Source organism: Hipposideros armiger, unplaced genomic scaffold (genome assembly GCF_001890085.2).
Source record: "Hipposideros armiger isolate ML-2016 unplaced genomic scaffold, ASM189008v1 scaffold_368, whole genome shotgun sequence".
NCBI lineage: Eukaryota > Metazoa > Chordata > Mammalia > Chiroptera > Hipposideridae > Hipposideros > Hipposideros armiger.
The window spans coordinates 1546722-1564081 of NW_017731718.1; the positions used below are offsets into that span (position 1 = coordinate 1546722).

A 17360-nucleotide genomic window follows, 5' to 3' on the forward strand; every position below is an offset into this window, starting at 1 on the left:
CACCAACAGTGCACCAGGGTTCCCTTTTCCCCACAACCTCGCCAGCATTTGTTGTTTGTTGATTTATTGATGATAGCCATTCTGACCGGAGTGAAGTGGTATCTCATTGTGGTTTTTATTTGCATCTCTCTAATGATTAGTGAGGTTGAGCATTTTTTCATATGCCTGTTGGCCATCTGTATGTCCTCTTTAGAAAAATGTCTCTTCATAGCCTCTGCCTATGGGTTGTTTGTTTTTTTGGTGTTGAGTTGCATGAATGTTTTATAAATTTTGGATATTAACCCCTTATCAAATATATCATTGACAAATACCTTCTCCCATTCAGTAGGCTTCCTTTTTGTTTTGTTGATGGTTTCCTTTGCTGTAAAAAAACTTTTAAGTTTGATGTAATCCCGTATGTTCATTTTTTCTTTTACTTCCCTTGCCCGTGGGGATGTATCAGTAAAAATATTGCTCAGGGTAATGTCTGTAAATTTACTCCCTATATTTTTTCTAGGAGTTTTATGGTTTCAGGTCTTACATTTAAGTCTTTAATCCATTTTGAATTTGTTCTTATATATGGAGTAAGGAGGTAGTCCAGTTTCATTTTTTTGCATGTGTCAGTCCAATTTTCCCAGCACCATTTATTAAATAGACTATCTTTACCCCAATGTAAATTCTTGCTTCCATTGTCATAGACCAAATGCCCATATACGCCTTGATTTAATTCTGGGCTCTCTATTCTTGAACAGAACACTTTAGGTTTAGGTTAAGGTGGTTATGATTTGGCTCTGGTTAGTTAGAAAATTTTCTATTTTCCTGTTTGTCACCACCCCATTGTACTAAAAGAAAGTTGGGTTGAGTACCCAAACAGGACAGAAAAAAAATATTCTCTTCCCATAACTGGTTAGAATATTTTTTCTACTCTGAATTGTTTCTATACCTTTGTAGATACCAGAATCCAATTTCAGAATAGGAACAGTTAAGCTCCCATTTTTTTAAGAATTAGTTCCAAACTCAAAGAAGTATTATATATAGCTTTTCACATCAAGAGAGAATGTTATTTACTAATAGTATATTTTTGATACCCATACCTCAACTCTCGGTAGTTGTGAGGATTCACTGTTTCAAAACTTGTGAAGTACCTGGGACGTAGTAAACCTTCTTAATGTTAGCTATTATTAATATTGTGGTGGGGTGTTTTTTGTTTGTTTTTGGTTTTCAGAAAGAGAAATGATTGGAAATTGAATAGAGACCAGAAAGAATAAGTGATTTCAAAATTCTCTTTGACCTGAAGTTAGAAATAACAAAATAGGAGTCATAGAGCATAGTGTAACATTAACAGTTGGAAGTTGATGGGGCTGCCTGAATAAATAGTAAATTAATTAGCAAGAATAATATATGTAAATGGATTCAGTCAAGATAAATCATATCATATACATAACAGTTTTTTTGTGTGTATTTTTACTAATTTACTTAATAGTTTTTAAGTACTGCTATATGTAATGGGCACTGTGCTACTGGAATTCATAAATCTAAGTCTGAAAATCTTGTGAGAAAGTGAACATGCATTTGAACTCAAGAGTTAAAGGAATGTTAAGAAGTCTTTCCTTATAAGTTCTAAAAAATTAGATTTTGCTTTTTTTTTTTTTAAATTTGTGGTTCTTTAATGTAACTCCTACCTAAACATTGTATACTGTGATTATTACAAACATTAATAAACTTGGTTTTAGCCTTCTTTTATAGGTTAGTTTTAATCATTGGGGTTACTAAAATGTAAGGTACATTAGGATGCAGCTTTAATTCTTCTGACCTTAGGTCAGTTTCCCCCATGCTATTTTACAGAACATTGGTTCTAGAAGAGCTCCTTTAACAAGGGATTCTCTTGTCAGACAAGTTCGTGAAAAGCTGCATTTTGTATATTTCATTGATGCACAATTTTTTTTTAATTAAAATTTATTGGGGTGACAATAGTTAGTAAAGTTACATAGGTTTCAAGTGCACAATTCTGTAATACATCATCTATATATCACACTATGTGTTCACCACCCAGAGTCAGTTCTCCTTCCATCACCATATGTTTGATCCCTTATCTACCACCCCCCTTTCCCCTTCCCCTCTCATAACCACTAAACTATTGTCTATGTCTATCAGTTTTTGTTTTGTTGTTTGTCTTGTTCCTTTGTTGCAGTTTTATATCCCACATATCAGTGAAATCATATGGCTCTTGACTTTTTCTGACTTATTTCGCTTAATAATAATTTCAAGGTCCATCCATGTTGTCGCAAATGGCACTATTTCCTGTTTTCTTATGGCAGAATAGTATTCCATTGTGATTGGCAATTTAAGTGACTTGAAAAAGCAGAAGATAAACACTCCTGTTTAATTTTGCTTAACCCAGTGTTTTCCAAATGTTTCTAGAGCCATTTTCCATTTTAGATATGGAACCCACCTCATAACTACTTTTCATACTTTTTTCTTCCTCCATCATCTGTCAGATCTTCAGCCTATTTTTCTTTCTGTTATGTACATGCCTACTTTCCTTAGTTTCTAATTGGCTGCCAACTTTGAATGACTATGCAAGAATAAAATATAATTTTAAAAAAATTTATATATATATATATATATATATATATATATATATGGTGTGTGATGTGTGTGTGTTATACATACACACACACATATATACATACTCATAGTCAGTGGTATTGTAATAGCTATGAATCATGTCAGAGTGGTAGTAGACTTCAGGGGGGTTATCACTTTGTGAGGGTGTAAATGTATAATTATTATGTTGTTTACACCTGAAACAAATAATAATTTTTTTAAAAAGAATAAATAGGCAAAGATTTGGAGCAAGCCTGTGAATAAAATGCTTCAGCTTTTAAACAGATTTTTGTTTACATTTCATAGCATAGAAATTAGAATTGTAAAATGAACCTCCATATGCTCATCATAGAGCTTTAGCAATTATCCACTTGTAGCCCATTTTGTCTATATCTCATCCACTACAACCCCTCCCTGTCCTTATTTTGGAACCATTCTCAGTCATTGTATCATTTCGTCTATAAACATACCGGCATATGTCTCTCAATATTACAGCCTTAAAAAAATAAAACACAGTACTATTCTTACACCTAAAAATGATTGATATTTCCTAAGTGTTATCAAATACCCAGTCATGGTTTACATTTCCCGGATTTTTTAATAAATTTTTTGCTCACTTTGTTTAAGCATCCAGAATAAGGTTCATTTCTTGAGGCAGTTTGATTGGTGTTATACAATCGTGAACTCATACATTGAAAAATTTCATGGATGTTGATCCATTGTTCTCAGTTATTGGTGTATTATCCCATTTTTGGCTAATGGGCAGTATACAGGTTTGTTCTGAGTCCTTTTGACAGGACCCTAATAGGGTGTTATAGTGTCTTTCTTTCTGGTATGAAAAGGTGTTCTAGGTTCATCTTATACATTTTGGTTTCCAGACTTGAAATTGTTCATTTCCCTAAAGAGCTCTGATTCTTTTTACTGAGCAAAGGTATTTAGAGATGATAACATGAGTACTAAGGGTTCTCATTACTACTGAGTGTGTTGCAGTCACTAATCCTTTTCAGTGGTCAGTGCTGGGAGTGAAAAATATACATACATTCATACACACATGTACAAATAGACATATACACATGTACATTCACATATATACATATGATAAAGAAAATTAATTCAAAGCTCCTACATTCTCCATTTAATTCTGAACTATAGGGTTTTTACACACAGAGAGAGTGGTGGGGGGAGGTATGTAGGTAGGTAGAAAGGAAATGATAAACTAAGAGCTTGTACTAATACTTAAACAAGTTAATTCTGTATTATATGGTTTTTACTTAATCTCAGGTATATTCATATCTATCCCCTTTTTCCATGCTAAAAATTCACCATTGTCACTGACTCCAACATAATTAGTTATGTGCTCTGTGTATGAGTCTGAAAATAAAAATACAACGTTTACCACAAATTATATAATTGCTGGGAAAAACACCTAAAACATTTGTAATCTCTGGGCAGGGAACCTGAGAACTAAGGATAAGGATGAGAAGATGATTGGTTTACTTCTTACTTCACAACCTTTGGAGTTCTTATATCATGAACATGTATTGTCTATCCAAAAAACAAATTCATTAATTTTTTGTATAGGTATTCCATTATATGGATATACTAACTAATCAGCCATGCTGATGGATTTAAATTGTTTTTATTCTTTTTTTATATAGCAGTGAATGTTCCTGGTGCACATTTCTCTGTACATATGTGACTATAACCATAGGATATATTCTGGATACATTACTGCTGGGTGAAAGGATATGCACATTTAAATTTTTGATGGATAGTTATAAATTGCCCTCTATACAGGTTGTACCACATTTTGGCTTGTGGTTACCATGTGCTTCGTGTATACCAAGCTATATTTTTAGAAGTCTGTTTTAAGTTGATGGTCACTTAAGTTCAAACACATTCTATAGTCACTACCATTTTTACTCAGCCCCTCCAGGTTTATGTTTTTGTTGTTATTTTGCACTTCTTGTGTGTGTGTGTTTGTATTTGTGTGTATCCCTTAATTTCCTGTTGTAATTGCACGTGATCATCCTACTTTTGCTTTTTAACCTGTGTGCTAGCTTTAGTGTTGATCCACTGCTTTTATTATGTGTTTGCATTATTAGAATTCTTTTTTTGGGGCAGTATTTTCTTATTCATATTTTTTATTGTTTTCCTTCTTTAAAAAGTTTCTTCAGTATTTTCGGTAATACTGGTTTGGTGGTGATGAACTCCTTCAGCTTTTTCTTCTCTGGGAAGATCTTTATCTCTCCTTGATTCTAAATGATAGCTTTGCTGGGTAAATTAGTCTTGGTTGTAGGTCCTTACTTTTCATCACTTTGAATATTTTGAGCCAGTCCCTTCTGGCCTGCAAAGTTTCTATTGAGAAATCAGCTGACAGTCTTATGGGAGCTCCCTGGGAGGTAACTAACTGCTGTTCTCTTGCTGCTTTTAAGATTCTCTTTGTCTTTAACCTTTGCCATTTTAATTATGCTGTGTCTTGACGTGGGCCTCTTTTGGTTCATCTTGTTTGGGGCTCTCTGTGCTTCCTGGACTTGTATGTCTGTTTCCTTCTCCAGGTTAGGGAAGTTTTCTGTCATTATTTCTTTAAATAGGTTTTCCATCCCCTCCTCTCTCTCTTCTTCTGGTCCCCCTATGATATGAATGTTGTTATGATTGATGTTCCAGAGGCCCCTTAAACTGTCCTCATTTTTTGGATTCTTTTTTCATTTTGCTTCTCTGATTGGGAGTTTTCTGCACTCTTGTCTTCCAAATCACTGATTGTATTCTGTGCTTCCTCTAATCTGCTGTTGATTCCCTCTAATGTATTCTTCATTTCAGTATTTCTTCATTTCTGACCATTTCTTTTTTATGTCTTCTATCTCCTTTTTAATGTTTCCTATCTCTTTGTTGACATTCTCAATGAGATAATCTATTCTTTTCCTAAGTTCATTGAGCATCCTTATAACTAGTGATTTGAACTCTGCATGTGGTAGATTGCTTGCCTCTATTTTGTTTAGTTCTTTGTCTGGAGTTTTGTCCTGTTTTCATTTGGCACATGTTTCATTATTTCCTCATTTTGGCTGCCTCCCTTTGTTTGTTTCTATGTATTAGGTATATCTGCTGTGTCTACCAGTCTTGGCAGAGTGGCCATATATAGTAAGTGCCCTGTGGGGCGCTGTGGGGTCCAGTGGCACAGTCTCCCTATTCACCTGAGCCGGGTGCTTCAGGTGTGACCCTTCTATGAGCTGTGTGTGCCTGTTGTCGTTGAGCCTTGATTGTTGTTGGTATGTTAGTGAATGGGATTGACCATCAAGCTGACTAGCTGTGAGGACTCGCTATGACTTCAGACAAGGTGTTATGCAGGGGCTGACCCCACGGAGAGGGAGTTGCTTTAGAGGGGCTAAGGTGCTTGCCTAGTCCACCATTTGGGTGCATCCTTTCAGGTACTAATTGAGAGGTGCTCTGGTGTGGTCTGAAGCTGGCCACCTGGTTTGTTGATTCTGGGGCCCCTGTGTAGGCCAAGGTCACCCGCTGCCTGTATCTAGCCTGAGGCCACTTAGTAGGAGTTACAAAGTTATCTCTGGTTGGTAGTTGCCTGTGCTGGGCTTGGAGGCACCTGGGAGTGGTTATGTTGTGAACTGAGGCCAGCTACCATCAGTTCCAGGCTTGGGCCACCTAGCAAGAGGTACAGGGCACACTGAGGCCATTTGCCATATGTTTGGGGTTTGTGGACCTTTGAGAGATTTTAAGAAAGTTTGCAGTGGGGGCCCAGGCCGGCCCCTTATGTGGGTTAGCCTTCAAAAGAGGTTCCGCTGGATGTGTTAATTGGGTGGGGCAATTCACTTCCTCCCTGTTATGTCCCTGGTGCCTTTTGAGCTGCTGTCCCTTCACTAGAACTTTTGAGTGTTTATGAGTGAGCAAGTCTGTGCATAGACCCTTTGAAAGGATGCCTGGGCTTCCAGCAGCGGTCTGTCCCACCCAGACTGAGTTTCTGGTTCTCCAGGCTGGGGAGCCCACTGTGGGCCTTGTACCCCTTGCTCTTCAGTGGGGATCTCTGCAGCCGAGATATCCCTCCCTATTCTTAACTACCACAAGTAGGTGTGGGACCAACTCGTTTTGCATCTCCACCTCTCCTACCAGTTTTGATGTGCCTTCCTTATATCCTCAGTTATAAGAGTTCTGTTCAGCTAGCCTTCAGGTGGTTCTCAAGGGTGGTCTATAATTTAGTTATAATTTTGATGGAGTCATGGGAGAAGGTGAGCAACAGCATTTACCAACAGCCATCTTGACCTGAAGTCCAGAAGAATTGTTGAAACTTTAAAGAGGTTATGTTGCAGATTACCTGAAATAAATTTATATCTTCAAAAAACCAAGAATTCAGCTATTTTTAAAATTTACACAGCCAAATAGTCAAAAGTTTCTAAATGAGCAAAGTTAGTAAAAAGTTAAATGTTAACCTAGCTTTGAAAATCATTTTGTAAATACCTTTAAAATGAAACCTTTAGAGAATTGTAGGCTCCCCTTTTACATTTGAAGAAGCATGTAAAGATTTACAAAATATAGAGATTTACAAAATTAAGTCATCAGAAATTTTTGTCAAGAGCTTACAGAAAATATCACTAACATTTTTTGCCTTTTTTGGCTGGATGAAAAGTTGAGTTTTATGAGTAGACATTTTGCATGAGATAATTGGAATTTTTTACAGTAATATATTTTAATGTAATAGTTAACAGCTTAAATAATTGCAAGTTATTTCTGAATTTGAATCTCATATATAAGCACTTTAAAAATTTTTAGTTGTATGATATTGTGATGAGGAGATAGACTGAAAACTCCTGAGCTGCATTTTAATAGGCATGAACTCTTTTAAATTTATCATAAATTTATGTGTGCAGATTTAAAATTTATACCTGGGGACTTTAATATCACACAATTCATGGTCAGATGTCATTGAACATGTAATTGTTTCTACATTTCACATTATGCTATACTTTGAGATTGTGCTATAAATCTTTTGTGACTATGAGTTATTTCGGTATGTTGCTAACATTGATTTATGTTAGTTCATGTTACTTTAATTTGAATGCACTATTTCCAAAGCAGCCACCTAATATAGTAAGAACTTAAGTTTACTAAGTTTAAATTTTATCATATGCAATTCTGAAAGCTTTGTAGGAAGCACTTTAGTTTTGAATAGAAAATTTCAGGTTTTTTTCCTTCATTGAGATATTTATATTTTGTAATCATAGTACATCAAACATTGAATGGTATTTGTGATCATATGATGTAATTTAAAAATAATGTGATACATTCCACATGCAAAATTATTATTTTCTTAAGTATCTAGTTTATAGTTACTATACATGTCATTTGTAAATTAACAGGATTTAAAATGCAATGAAATATATTTAGTCTGTTAATTCTAATTTAGATTTCGATTCAAAATCTACATCCAGGATCTTGAAGTGCATTGAGATTATTGCCTTGAATAGCAATTATTATATCGTAGACATGTAGACATAAATTCTTCTAATCAGATATTGGCCAGTACTGAAATAGCTCTTAATCAGTTAGGAGAAATTGTTGTTGTTTTCATTTTAAAGGAATAGCCAGTCACTAGGCAGATTTTAGAAATAAGTAATCATTAAAAAGTAAATTATAATAAATAGAGAAGTAAATACCTAACCACAAAGCAAATTAATAGACAGATGCCTTTACTTGTGTTTAGCTAATTTAATTTAAATATACTGTAATACTTCATTTATTTCCAGAAGTCATTAATGATCTATATTCCAATGTTCTTAAATTGTTTTAGGCTGCTGTTCATGGGGCTCGTTTCAAAGGGCAAGATCTAAAACTGGCATGGAATAAGCCAATAACTAATATTTCAGCTGTTGAAACAGAAGAAGTTGAACCTGATGAAGAGGAAGTATGTTTTTTTGTTTTTGTTTTTTTTCACTTGGTTTTGCCCTTAAATGTTCATGTTTTTATATAAAATATGATTTTAACATAAAACTTTTATTCCTGAGCCATATTCCAGGCAGGGGATATCAGATAAATGCAGACAACTTTAAACTTCCTGAATTAATGAGAACTGTGGATTGCTAATCCAGAAAGAATATATGAAAATCATATATATACTCAGTTTTCATTTACTCTTAGAATACAATAATTATTCATTAGATTTTTATCCACAGGAAATCTCATAATATTTCAAGTGTTAGAGTATATATTCTACTCAATTGCTGTATTAACATTTCAGGTTTATTTTAATTCATATTGTTTTAGTTTATTAGATTGATTGCCTGCTATATGGTAGATACTGTGATAGGCACAAAAATGAATAAGACACGGTCCCTATCAAGGAGCTTATAATCTGGAAAGGGGGGTGGCGGTGACAGACACATAAGTAACTAATTATAATAAAAGGTAGACTGATATGCCGAATAAAGATTTGAACAATATGCTGTTGAAATTCAAAAGAAGGAATGATTATTTCTGTCCAGAAGAATCTTGAAAGAGGTGGTACAGTGGAGCTGAACCCTAAGTGATACTAAAGCTTTCCATTACCAACAGCTGGAACTAGGAATATAGTTGAGAGACATATTTGTGCAGAAGGATAGGTGTGGAAGAATACGTTTTTTCTTGGGTAACAGCAGTTAGTCTGATGGCTGAGACATATGAGCTCATAAGAACAATGAAGTGGGAGAGCCCTTTGAAACCCAACACTTAAAAATAAGCAACTATTTTGTTTAATCCTGAAATAAGCTGTAGGATGAAGTTGATGAATTTAAGAATAAAGGTAAAGTAGGGAAATGTAATGTTCCATGTTTTACCTTTGTTAGATTTTCAGTGTCACTTCATTTTGCTTGAAGAGCATTCAAGGCTGTTACACATATCCATAGTCAAATGCAAGAATAAATTGTGTGATTTGAAACTCATATACATGATTTGTCATTTTATATTTTAGATTATACCTTTGTCCTTCCATGAGTTTGAATTGAATGGGGAGAAAAGCAGGAGAGCTCCTGGTATTAGGTACTTTGAAAAGTTTGAAAAGCAGTCTGAGAAACTTTTATGTAGGGAATGGAGAAAAGAAAGGAATGCTATAAAAGAAAATGTTTGTTTAGGTGCAGTAGAAAATCTTGATAGACGTTTTTTGCAAGTTACTGATTTAGTATCCAGAGAAGACTTACTAATGTTTTCTTTAAAAAATATATATATATATATTGAGCATTGTTTTGTAGATATAGAAGAGAGTATCATTTAATAGAGGTAGGAGAAACAGCATGTACAAAGGCCTTACTTTGACATTTCTTTAGTGCCTGTTTGATGCAAGTAATAGAATAGATACTATAGAGAAACCATTGAGTGACAAAGGTTGCTTTTCTTTGTTTCTTGAATGTTCTAACTATAGAAATACCTTTGTATTCAACTCTGTTGAGAGAAATCAGTATTTAAAAGTGTCACCTTTTTTCTTTTCTTTTTTTTTTGGGTAAATTCCTAAATGCATTTTAACCTAAAGTTTCAGGAAGAGTCTATGGTGGATGACTCATTACTTCAAGATGATGATGAAGAAGAAGAGGACAATGAATCTCGTTCTTGGAGAAGATGATTTGACTGATCATTGATCTGCATTTGCTAGAACTCTACCTGTGTTTCATTAGTATTATCTAATGTACTTTTACATATTTGTAAAAACAATTTTTGGTAAATGTGATAAAGATGGATTTCACAAATACACAAAAGAGAAGAAAACTACCTTCTGATCCTGTATTTTGAAAGATTGATGTTTGCATTTTATTTCAGTAAACAATTGCTAAAGACATCACACCAGAAACATATGCAATGTTTTTATTACAAACTTCTACTGAATATTATGGAACTCTGGGTTCTTTGTAATTTAATGAATAGGTCTAAAACCTTATGACCAATACTTGTTATAACTTAGAGGATTTTGTTTTACTCCAAATAAGGAATGAATTTGCATTTAAAATCTTAATGAATGTTTTCAAAACTGAATAGATAACATAGTACTCTAACTAAAGTCTCCAAGTTATGTATTCATAATATTACATAGTAGTATGCTTAGGCTTTACTATGTATTAGCCCTTTGTTGGACTTGTGTATGTATTTTACCATATGGGTTTTAATGATAATGGTGTATGACTGCTTTGCATATGACTCCTTATGCATTCAGATGTTTAAAATAAAGTGGAATGGTCTCTTAAACAGAAAAGAAAAGAAAAAAAAGCAATGATAAAAAAAAAAGACAATGTTCTTTGATTTAAAAAAGAAAAAAAAAATCAAAAAAAAAAGCTGAAATAAATAGACCATTCCAGATGGTGATCTACCTACCCTTCCCCCCCCAATTATCACAGAAGGAGCTATAATCACTAACTTATCCTCAGTAATAATGGTTACTGGTACCTTTACAATAATGTACAATCCACTGTTTAAAATTTATAATTATACCACGTTTGGTTTGATCCTATAAATTTTCAACAGATGTCTTAAAATTTAAAAGCAGGCTGATTAGTTTGGAACCAGACTTCAAGTAGAGCTAACATTTGGTGAATAAGAAAACCATCACATTACATTTTGGATGTATGAAAGAAAACTTGACCATTTGAAGATGTATGAATAAAGAAATGTACTATAGATACTACTTTAGGAAAACACTGTTTGGTAAGTGTTCCAGTCTGATATTTTAAGTGTGCATTTCCTATGCTTGTATAAAAATCTTTGACATTTGCAACAATATTGTGACTTTTAAGTGGATTTCTCTGGCAAGTGAACACGATCATTTAAAGTTGATACAGGAGTTTCCAGGAAATAAATGCATTCTTTGTAGAATGAGTGGGAGGGAGATTACATATATTTATCTTTTAAAATTCATCATTTCGGTTATAAGTGTTTCTGCCCCTCCTGAGATTATAGTGATTATATTAAAATCCACATTTAAAAAAAAATCACTTTCTTTTCATATTGGGTTCTCACAATCACAAACGGTTAATTCTACCACCATAGTCTTCTGCCAGTGGAGTAACTAGTGGATTTTTCTCACACTTAGGGTTCAAGTTTATATATATATTGTTGATAATACTATTTCATAGGAATGTTTTGGCTTGCAATTGCTACACATGTTTATATTTAAGAATTCAAAATCAGATTCCTTTTGTCAAAATAGTGACTGTACTCCAAAACTTCTTCACTATACTTAGATCTGTGACATGTTTTATGTAGTCTTTTGTATGTTGACTCTGCTATTCTGATTCGTTAGGTAAGTTTGTTTTCTTTTCTTTTTAGTAGTCGTGAAAGGTGCCAAATTGGCAGAGGCTCACGTTTCTTCTCTTTACACCAAACAGGTATTATAAAGAAAGAAAATCTTTCAAAGGCCGGTTAAATCTCCATGCTGATTTTTGGCTTTATGATTTGATTAGTAAATTTTAGTCTGGTGTTTTTTAAACTGCTGTAAAATTCCCTTATGTAACTGAAATTACCTATCTATTTAAATTTGTAAATAGCTAATTACTTTCCCTAGACTTACATTCTCTAGTAACTTAAAATTAAAATGTTTTAAGACTTTTTTTCTGTGAATGAATCAGAAGACAAATATATTTCTATTTGGTCTTGGAGTATGCGGATTAAATATTAGCAACATTCATTAGGCTCACAATTATATTTTTATTAATATGATTTTGATTATATTAGATTCTTATTGCTATTGAATTTTTAAAACTAATACATTCATAAATACTGGTACTCTATATGTACTTTATTTCTTCTCATTTAAAACGTAAGATATCCCATTGAATTAGTTGTTAATTCCCATTTTACAGATAAGGAAACATAGGCTAATAGAGATGGAGTGACTTGTCCAAAGTCACAGGTGGTAATGAAAGGATTAGATTTGAATGCAGGCATTCTAGTATCAGTACCAACTTTTTTTTTTTTTGACTCTACATTGCTGCCTTCTTTCTAATTATTGATAGAGCATGAGATTGTGTGTACAGTAAATGTGGTAGTTCTTGAACAAAATTAGTAGACTTCTTGGTCATTAGCCAGTTCATACCTTTACCCTCCCTTTTAATACAGCACTTTGTTCATATCTCTGTTACAAGTACTTATGTTATAATTTATCTGGTTTATATGTCTGTCTTCCCCACTATATTACAAGCTCCTCCAAGAAGGGGACCATGTCTTATTCATCTTTTTACCTCTAGTGATTATCACAAAGCCTGGCTCATAGTGGGCACTCAGTTGTTTGTTGGATAAACTAATGAATGAATGCACATTTAAATCTCCAATAACGGAGTGACAATTACCTCCCTTGTTAATTCTTATCAATTTTTCAAAAGTCTCTATTTAAGGTCTTCTCAGTCATTGGGGCCATTTTGCTAAACAATTGATATAGTTAAGTATTGCACCAATGGGGTGACAAACACTGATGGAGGAATACACATGTAGTCTTAGTGGAATTTCTGTAACAATTGCTAAGCCATTAATATTTTAGAGTATTAAATTTTGTAGTGGTTTCAGGAGTTAAAATAGCCTTTTGGTTTCTATCAGTGTGTAAGAATAGAAATGCCAAGAGCCACCGATCTAGTCCATCCCACTAATTTTTTATATGTTATGATGATCTAGTGTAGAGTACTGGACAGAGGTTAAGAGATTTAACTTTTGGTCCCAGCTCTAACTCACTCTGTGACCTCAAACAAGTCTCTTAACTTATCCAGGGCTGTTTTCTTGTCTGTAAAATGAGAGGTTGGACTAGATGATCTCTTAAGGTCCCTTTCACATCTGTAGTTCCCCTGGTAGTATATTAGTGTTTAATCTAAAACAATGTAATATATCTATACCAGTTCTCCATTACTGTTGCTGCTGTTGTTTCTATCATCTTATCAATGGAAACAACCTCGATTTGGTTATTATAATTAATAGTAAGTGTCTCAGTACAATTTTGTATACAGTGTTCCCAAATGCATGCAGCCTGTAAAGTATGGATTAACTTCTGTATTCACTAGCACTTTTCCTTCCTGCTTACAGCTTTCCCATTCACTTCTGAACTCAAAAGTTTAGCACTGTTTTCTATTACAATATGCTACCTAAAACTCAAAGCACATTCTTAATTAAGGTTGTCATAAGAAGTTCTTTGCTTTAGTACAGATGTGGACTGAGTTGGGAGTGAAGAAAAGGATCAAGAACAATGTAGGTAGTTACTTCTTACAGGAAAAAATTGAGGGAAATTAATATATTATTGGTTAAAAGATTGATTAGGATTACCTCAAGGGATGGTTGAGTTGTCATTTTACATATTTCACTCAATATTTTATGTCTCTAAGTAGTGTCGTTTTAACTGTTATTGAATAATTGTAAGATTTTAAAAATTAATTTTAATATTTAATCAATGCCCAAGCATTTATTGAAATCATGTTGCAGGAATGGCCGAGTATTCCATAGTGCTTGTTTTATTGTAATATGATGAAATGTATCATCCAGTAGTTTACTATGAAGACAAGATGTCACTGTTTTAGCTGATTATCTGTAGAAAGTATGGCTGAGCTTAACTGAAGGAAATTTCCTGTTACTAGAGCTGTTTGATGGGGACTGTATTTCCAATCTTACTTGGAACACTAATCATTGGCTCTAAGGGCTAAAAACAAAAAGCAAAAAGTTGCTTGTTTAGTATGTTAAAATCCAGTGGCAATTTTAGAGTATTATATAACTATCATCTATATTTTCTTCTTTCCCCTTACCCATAATGTGAACTAATTATAGAAAATTATTTTTAGTCCTTCTAGAATTTATATAAACATTTGTAAGCTTTGTTTTCTTTACTTACAAAAGTCTTTTGGCCTTTTAAAACAACCATGTCCTGTATGAAATTCTGGCTATAATTAAGTTAGCTCATTTTTTGGTGTTTCTCTGAGTTTTTCTTATTCTTCTAAAATCCTATAAATTAAAAGTGGAAATTTAAGATTCAATTATGAGTGTATAATATTTATGAGGCAGAAAGAAAGTTTTCTTTTCCCAAATCTCAGAAACTACCTTGTTCTTATTAACTTCTTGAACTGGCTAGTTTCTCTAAAGTATGTACACAGGCTTTTGAGAAGAGAATTTCTTTTTCTCTCTGATCATTATATACCTATTGGATGACAGCAGATAATCATCCAAAATAGCTATCTAAAAGTCCTAAAGACAAAAGAAATCTTGGTGAACATGATTGCCATGCTCAGTAATTTGTGATGTAAACATCGTTTAGTAGAAAAATTTCTAATTTGGTAAATAATTTTTTTGCACTTTATAAGTATTTTATGTTACTCATTACTTAGTGTAATTGAAAGCATTTTTATTTTACTTTTTTGTATCAATTTATTATACTCCTTCCTAATCCCTCCTCTGTTACTTGATTTCATCCATCCACTCATCTTCCCCTCATCCAAAATTAGTCATCCTTTGTATACACAGCATTCTTATTTTGATATTTTTCTTCTTATTTATTGTTGTTATTAAGCATTGTGCTTAGTACAGAATTTTATGTCATGTAGTGTGATTAAAGAATTAAATGATTATCATGGAGTTTAAGGAAATTAGGTATAACTTGCAATTACTTTAAAATCTTTGGGAAACAATATAATTGTTTTTGCTTTCATTTTTATATATAATATCTTGGAATTCATGATTTTTTCAAAGTACTTTGCCTACCCAGCTTTATATAAAAATTTACTTTCTGGTCAGTTCTGCATTTCCTAACCAAAAATTTTATATCATTGCCATGTTGTAGAGCTGTGATCTTTGCAGCTTAATGTTTTAAGGAAGCTTGATGCAGAGAGGTTTCGTTAAAATCATTTGAAGCCAAAGCTGATTTTTTAAAAAATTTGTCTACAACTTTGATTTTGATCCTTTCTTAAATAGATTTTTTTTTTTAATGTTTAGAAAAATTGGAGATCAATTTAAGGTGTGATTCAATTTTTAGATTTATTTACTATTTTCAAAGTTTTTTTTAATAGTCTTCTCTTTTTTCAGCAGAGAGAGATCATCATTGCCTGAATTTAGCTTTGTGACTACAACAGCAAGACCTGTTCCTGTCTGGAGACGACTGTTATAATATTCTATCATTTTATGTTTGCCCTTTATCAATTTGAATAGATGTTTACATGTACTATAATTAGCATTTTTATCTTTACAGTTCTCTAAGGGTACATCTGAGTCCAGAAGTGTATCTGAGTGTGTACTTTGTCCTTATTCTTAAATGTTTTCTCCCCTTACTTTATAGTCATTTATTTTTTAAACACCATACAAAGGTTTCTAATATGAGAGAAGTTCAGTCTCAGCCAAGTTGAGAATTGTTTCTAGGAAATCCATAAAGCTATGATGCTGTGTTAATTAGCACTAATAATTTAGAATGAAGAAAATGATTAAAAAGTTAAACACGGGTTTGGTTTTAATTTTTCTGGGTTTAGGATAATCACTTGAAATAATTTTAAACAGATGGCAAAATACTTTTTTACACACTGTAATAACTTGCCTATTTCTTCTAAATATACTTACTGTAGTTATTGCCAAGACCACTTACTCGAATAATTTTTTTAATTAGCTCTTTAAAACCAACAGGGAGAATAATTTTTCTTTCAAGTAATGCAGGATAACCTGTGGATTATAAATATTGAAAAATATCTATTAGATGTCTAATTTACACAGTTTTTTCATATTTTCCTCACTTGCAATCAAGCACTCAAAGACAATCTTAAAAACAAAGGGAAATAGTGTTGTGTGTCTAACATTGTTAAAGACTACTATAGTTTCCCTGTCTTAAAATTATATGCCCATGTTATTTATAACAACATGGCTTAGAATTATTTATAGAGTGTGATTAAATTTTATCCTAAATATTTACCCAAAATACCCTTTTTATAATGAGCACCATAAAAAAAGTTTTCAGAAAATTAATTTTTGAGTGTTTCTTCATAGATTCTCATGAGGCATTTGAGAAGTTGGAAGTTGTACTTGGTAGTAAGTCTTTATTAGAAAAGTCCAAATTACACTTGATTCTATTCAACGTTATCCATGCTCATATTTTCTCCTTTTTTGTGTAAAGTTGACTGTTGTGCAAACACTTTTTTCTTGCGTATGCATTGCATTTGTCTTCATGAAAAATAAAGAGTGAACACATAACGTAAATTATCTATTTTGTTCCTCATTAGTTGGAGACAGCATGGTTAATGGTAGGATTGGTTTAAAGGAAAATTACATATTTGGAAGGTCTTCTAACATAATTATGACCTAGTAGCCTACAAGGCATTTTTAAAGTTAGACTTTAAGCTTAGTTTATATTTGCAAACTAACATATAGCAGCAGGGAGTTTGTAAATATTTTCCCAGATTTGTTCAGTATTTTTTCAAGGAAAGATTTTCTGCCCATGTAATAGTCGTTTACCTGCTAGGTTAGAAACCCAGCCTGAGAGACCATATTTGCTGATAACAGTTTTAGTTGGTTAATGGATGTGGACCACATACCATCATCTTCAATTTTATTTTGTCATCTTCCTTTTTTTTCCTCCTTGCCTTTAAAAACAAAATAAAGCAAAACAAAATTGAACATACCATTTGAAATCAGAGTCGAGATGATTTGATCACTGCGCTTTTTGAAAACGGTGAGACCCAGTAGGTCAGTTACATAGTTAAATTCCCATATATTGATTAATTTAATTAAAGGATTTTTATATCATTTTCCTGAATAGGATTCTCATGGAGCTATGTGTAGATAACTACAGAATCACTTGTGTAATT

At 32.9% G+C, this 17360-nt stretch overlaps 1 protein-coding gene across 14 annotated transcripts in view; it reads left to right on the forward strand.

Moving 5' to 3' along the window:
* The window catches only part of RBM26 (RNA binding motif protein 26), a 91623-nt gene extending 74877 nt beyond the window's left edge, over positions 1–16746 (forward strand). For 10 of the 14 annotated variants that reach the window (XM_019662167.1, XM_019662156.1, XM_019662161.1 and 7 more), the window contains 3 exons: positions 8384–8497; positions 10094–11936; positions 15598–16746. In XM_019662167.1, the coding sequence (XP_019517712.1) occupies positions 8384–8497; positions 10094–10183 (204 nt within the window). In that variant the 3' untranslated portion in view covers positions 10184–11936; positions 15598–16746. The remainder of the gene's footprint in view (positions 1–8383; positions 8498–10093; positions 11937–15597) is intronic. The other 4 variants (XM_019662157.1, XM_019662160.1, XM_019662159.1 and 1 more) reach the window with 4 other exon arrangements.
* Positions 16747–17360: the final 614 nt, after the last annotated feature.